This window comes from Nematolebias whitei, chromosome 13 (genome assembly GCF_014905685.2).
Source record: "Nematolebias whitei isolate Nwh7 chromosome 13, NemWhi1, whole genome shotgun sequence".
Lineage (NCBI taxonomy): Eukaryota > Metazoa > Chordata > Actinopteri > Cyprinodontiformes > Rivulidae > Nematolebias > Nematolebias whitei.
In genome coordinates this window covers 40,359,215-40,363,384 of record NC_056510.1, presented here as the reverse complement: position 1 = coordinate 40,363,384, position 4,170 = coordinate 40,359,215, and the positions used below count along the sequence as shown (strand labels likewise).

The window sequence follows — 4,170 nt, the reverse complement described above, 5'->3', positions numbered from 1 at the left end:
TGTAGATGAACAGATGCTCAGATATATTCATCAATTAACACGGATTCCTCATTTTTCTGAACTGAATAAAACGTGCATTGAATTTAATGAAATGCAAACGTGAGACGTCATTTATATTTGACCCATCAAAATGAATGCGGTCATTTATTTACAGAATCAAAGTTTAACATCAAACATTTACATTAATTTGGCAAATTATGAAAATAACAACATAAGCAATCAATCAGGAAAAATCATACGGCCATGATTTTTCCGTTGCGTCACCACAGACATTTATGAAAACTGTACAATTATGATCTTTTACCCACACGGCGGTGGATGAGCACTTTACACAGACATTTCTAAATATCTGGAAGAATTTCTACTTGAGAGAGGAGTTTAAAGATGGGAAAGAAGTTTAAAGAAGAGTAAAAGATGGGGTTTGAGGGAGTGTGAACAGAACGGCACTCTCCGGGCTTTCTTCAGCTTTTCTTACGGTACACTTAGGTGGTGAAATCGACTCTTTTACCTGGAGATGTCTCAGGCGAGATTCCGTTTAACGCACCCTTCAGCGTCTCCGTAGGATGCTGTTACTACTCCGGAGTAGCAGCTAGATTCTGTCCCTCATCAGCTCACCTCAGTGGAAAATGTTATAATCCCATGAACTCGGAAGAGCTCTGTTGTCATGTCAGGATCTTCCCGGCTCCCAGAACTGGGCTTCTCCGCACAGAACTGAACAGAACTGTGTCTCCAACCGAACTCCAACAGAACTGTCCCAGAACCCTCACAGAACTGTCCCAGAACTCTCACAGAACTGTCCCAGAACTCTCACAGAACTGTCCCAGAACTCTCACAGAACTGTCCCAGAACTCTCACAGAACTGGTTAGACCAGGAAGTACCGACATTTTAAAGAGCTGTTTTCCCGGTTCATCTGGGAGTATTCCCATTGGCCAGAACCGACCAGACGGGGTGTGTTTTGTGACGTAAAAGGTTAGAATGCAGCAAGAATTGTTATGGAAAGATCAGAAATGTTCTCACAGGCAGAGAGAGTTTTGTTTTGGCGAGTTTAAGAAACAGGTGCCAAAACCCCCTGTTGACGTCTGAGAGGATATAAACAGGACAGTTGTTCCAACGCATGTCTGCTTCACTCCTGACCCTGGAAACGTACACTTGCTCATTCAAAGGCAGAAATCAGAAAATGCATAAAAATCTGTCACAGACCTCAACATGAATTCTAACTTTGCATGAGAATTAAAAATCATTACACAGTTAATAAAATTGATTAGTTCACTGCAACATCTAAAATGGTTTGAACTAAGACACTTTGATTATCAACATTTGTAAAATAGTAATGATAATAAAAAGAGAGTGTTCTTTCACTTGATTATCAAGAAAGAGAGTCTCAGGATGGGTGAACCTGTATCTCTGGATTCAAATCAATGAAATGACAGTTTCTGTCCCACAAGGTTCTTAAGGTCAAGGGTTTTGACCTTAGGCTTAGTCGTGACACCAGATTAAGTTCACTACAGGATAAAAGGATACTGTGGTCCACAGTATCAAATGCAGCGGTAAGGTCAAGAAGTACAAGGACTACAGACTGACCAGAGTCATTTGCCAGAAGAATGTCATTGCAGACCCTAACTAAGGCTGTTTCGGTGCTGTGTAGTTTCTTAAAGCCAGACTGAAAGATCTCAAGAATATAATTTCCACTCAAGAACTCGTTTAATTGAGTGAAAACTATTTTCTCCAGGATCTTAGAAAGAAAGGGAAGTTTGGAGATGGGTCTGAAGTTTGAGCAGGTTGAAGGGTCAAGTCCGGGGTTTTTTTTATTAAAGGAGTTACCACTGCATGTTTAAAAGTGTCAGGAACTACACCTGTAGCCATACTGCTGTTTATAATGTCAAGAACAGAGGGTCCAATGGAGGGTAGGACTTGTTTAACAAAATTAGAGGAGGAGTAACAGAAGCAATTGACAAGAGATAGCCAGTGACACAAAATATAAATCAGCTGTAAAACAGAAAGTTCCAGTCAGACAGCTACAGCTGTCTGATAATGGAGACACAGGATCAAGTGAAACTTTGTTTTCCACAGCTCCTCAACAGCTCTTGCAGAAAACCGACACTTCACTGGCCTGAGGCTTTGCTGCTGAACACTCTGCTGTCCTTCATCTCATTGATCACTATAGTGCTCAACCTGCTCGTCATCATCTCAGTCTCCCATTTCAGGCAGACTACTTATAAATGCAATTTAAACGTGAAAAATTTGAACATGCTTTTCTGACTGATTTTAAAATTTCTTGACTGTCTTCCTTTTTTAATAGAATGTTATTAATTAACACTTGTCTGTCTCTTTTCAGGCAGCTCCATAAACCCACTAACATCCTTATTCTCTCTCTGGCTGTCTCAGACTTTTTGGTTGGCTTCTTATTGATACCAGTTGAAATCTTTAAATACACGGCATGCTGGTTATTTGGAGATACTTTATGTATTGTTTATTATTATGTTGCTTGTGTTGTTCTTTGTGCTTCAATTGGAATCATTGTTCTCATATCAGTTGACCGGTATGTGGCTATTTGTGACCCTCTGCATTATCACACCAGAATCACTTTGGCAAAAGTCAAATATTGGGTTTTTCTGTGTTGGGTATTGTCTGTTGTCTACAGCACTTTCTATTTGAAAGATGAGTTGATTCAACCAGGCAGGAATAATCCTTGTATAGGAAAATGTGGATTCTCTATTAGCAATATTACAGGAAATTTTGATCTGATTTTTAACTTTATACTTCCAGTCACAGTCATCATTGTTCTGTATATGAGAGTATTTTTTGTTGCTGTGTTTCAGGCTCGAGCCATGCGATCTCAAGTTACAGCTGTCAAACTGAAGCTTTCTGTCAACCTAAAAACTAAGAAGTCTGAGATGAAAGCAGCCAGGACTCTTGGTGTTCTTGTTGTAGTATTTCTGATGTGTTACTGCCCATATTACTGTTATTCTGTTGTTGAAGTTAATTTAACCAGTACATCCTATGCATCTTTTTTTTTCTTTCTCTATTATTTTAACTCTTGTCTAAACCCTGTGATCTATTCCCTGTTTTACCCCTGGTTCAGAAAAGCTTTAAAACTCATTGTCACTCTGCAGATACTTCTGCCTGGCTCCTGTGAGGCCAACATACTTTAGAGAAACAATAGTTGTTGTTTTTTCTAATGAAATCTCTTTAACAAATATTTGCAGTCCTAATTCTTAAGTTCAGTAGTTTAATCAGTGGTTCTCAAAATTTTCAGTGATGTACACCATGTGACATAGCTTTTTTTAAAATCTCAAGTACCCCCTAACTAGTATAATCCGAATAAGCTTTATTGTTATTGTACCAAGATACAGCGAGAATATGTCCATACAGTCGTCTGAAAGATGGGCGGAGTGCACATAGCTGCTGCTCTTTGAGAGGGTGGCCTCATCCTTTTCAGAATACATTTTTGGATAGAAAATGGGACAAAGCCATGAGAAGAGGATAGTGGCATTACAAAAAAGATCTCTTCACACCTTGTCCTATCAGGACACAATTTAAGACATCAAAAAACATTTATGAACATGTTACATATGCATTTGATGACAAGGTGGTCCATGAAGAACTTCCAGATACTTCATTGTCTGTCTGTGAAATTGCTGTGAGACTTTCTTGCATTTCTTCCGAACCATAATTATGGACTTGTTTTGACCAGTTGGTCCCTCATCTCAATTACAACATTTCTTAACATACCATACCACTTTATTTATAAAGCACTTAAAACAGCTACAAGGCCAACCAAAGTGCTGTACAGACAAAGCAACAGGTAACACACAAAGCAAAATACAAAATGAGGTAAATCAGAATATAGACATAAAAACAATGCAGATAATGACGACAAACCACTGTGGAGCATACAGTATCAAAACACAGATCATCTGGTGTTGAAAGCTATTGAATAGTAGTGAGTTTTTAAATGGGACTTGAAAACCGAGAGGGAGGGGGCCTGTCTGACAAGCAGAGGTAACTCGTTCCAGAGTCTTGGTGCTGCTACAGAGAAGGCCCTGTCACCTTTGCGCTTAAGACAAGATCCTGGAACTGTGAGGAGCAACTGGTCCGCTGACCTCAGGGAACGTGGTGGGACATACGGTTGTAGCAAATCAGAGAGATGGGGGGGGGGGGGGGGGGGG

The 4,170-nt window shown here is 39.7% G+C and overlaps 1 protein-coding gene across 1 annotated transcript; it reads left to right on the top strand.

The window, feature by feature from the left end:
• The first annotated feature begins 2,032 nt into the window (after positions 1-2,032).
• On the top strand, positions 2,033-3,153 carry LOC119419321 (trace amine-associated receptor 13c-like). The gene is made up of 2 exons (XM_037686630.1): positions 2,033-2,205; positions 2,337-3,153. Exons 1-2 carry the CDS (start codon positions 2,033-2,035, stop codon positions 3,151-3,153), a joined length of 990 nt encoding a protein of 329 aa, XP_037542558.1.
• Positions 3,154-4,170: the final 1,017 nt, after the last annotated feature.

Bases quoted from the DNA above. Each gene is read 5' to 3' on its own strand.
- LOC119419321 (XM_037686630.1), top strand. From the start codon at position 2,033: ATGGAGACACAGGATCAAGTGAAACTTTGTTTTCCACAGCTCCTCAAC. The intron at 2,206-2,336 runs GCAGACTACTTA...GTCTCTTTTCAG, and splicing joins ATCTCAGTCTCCCATTTCAG to GCAGCTCCATAAACCCACTA.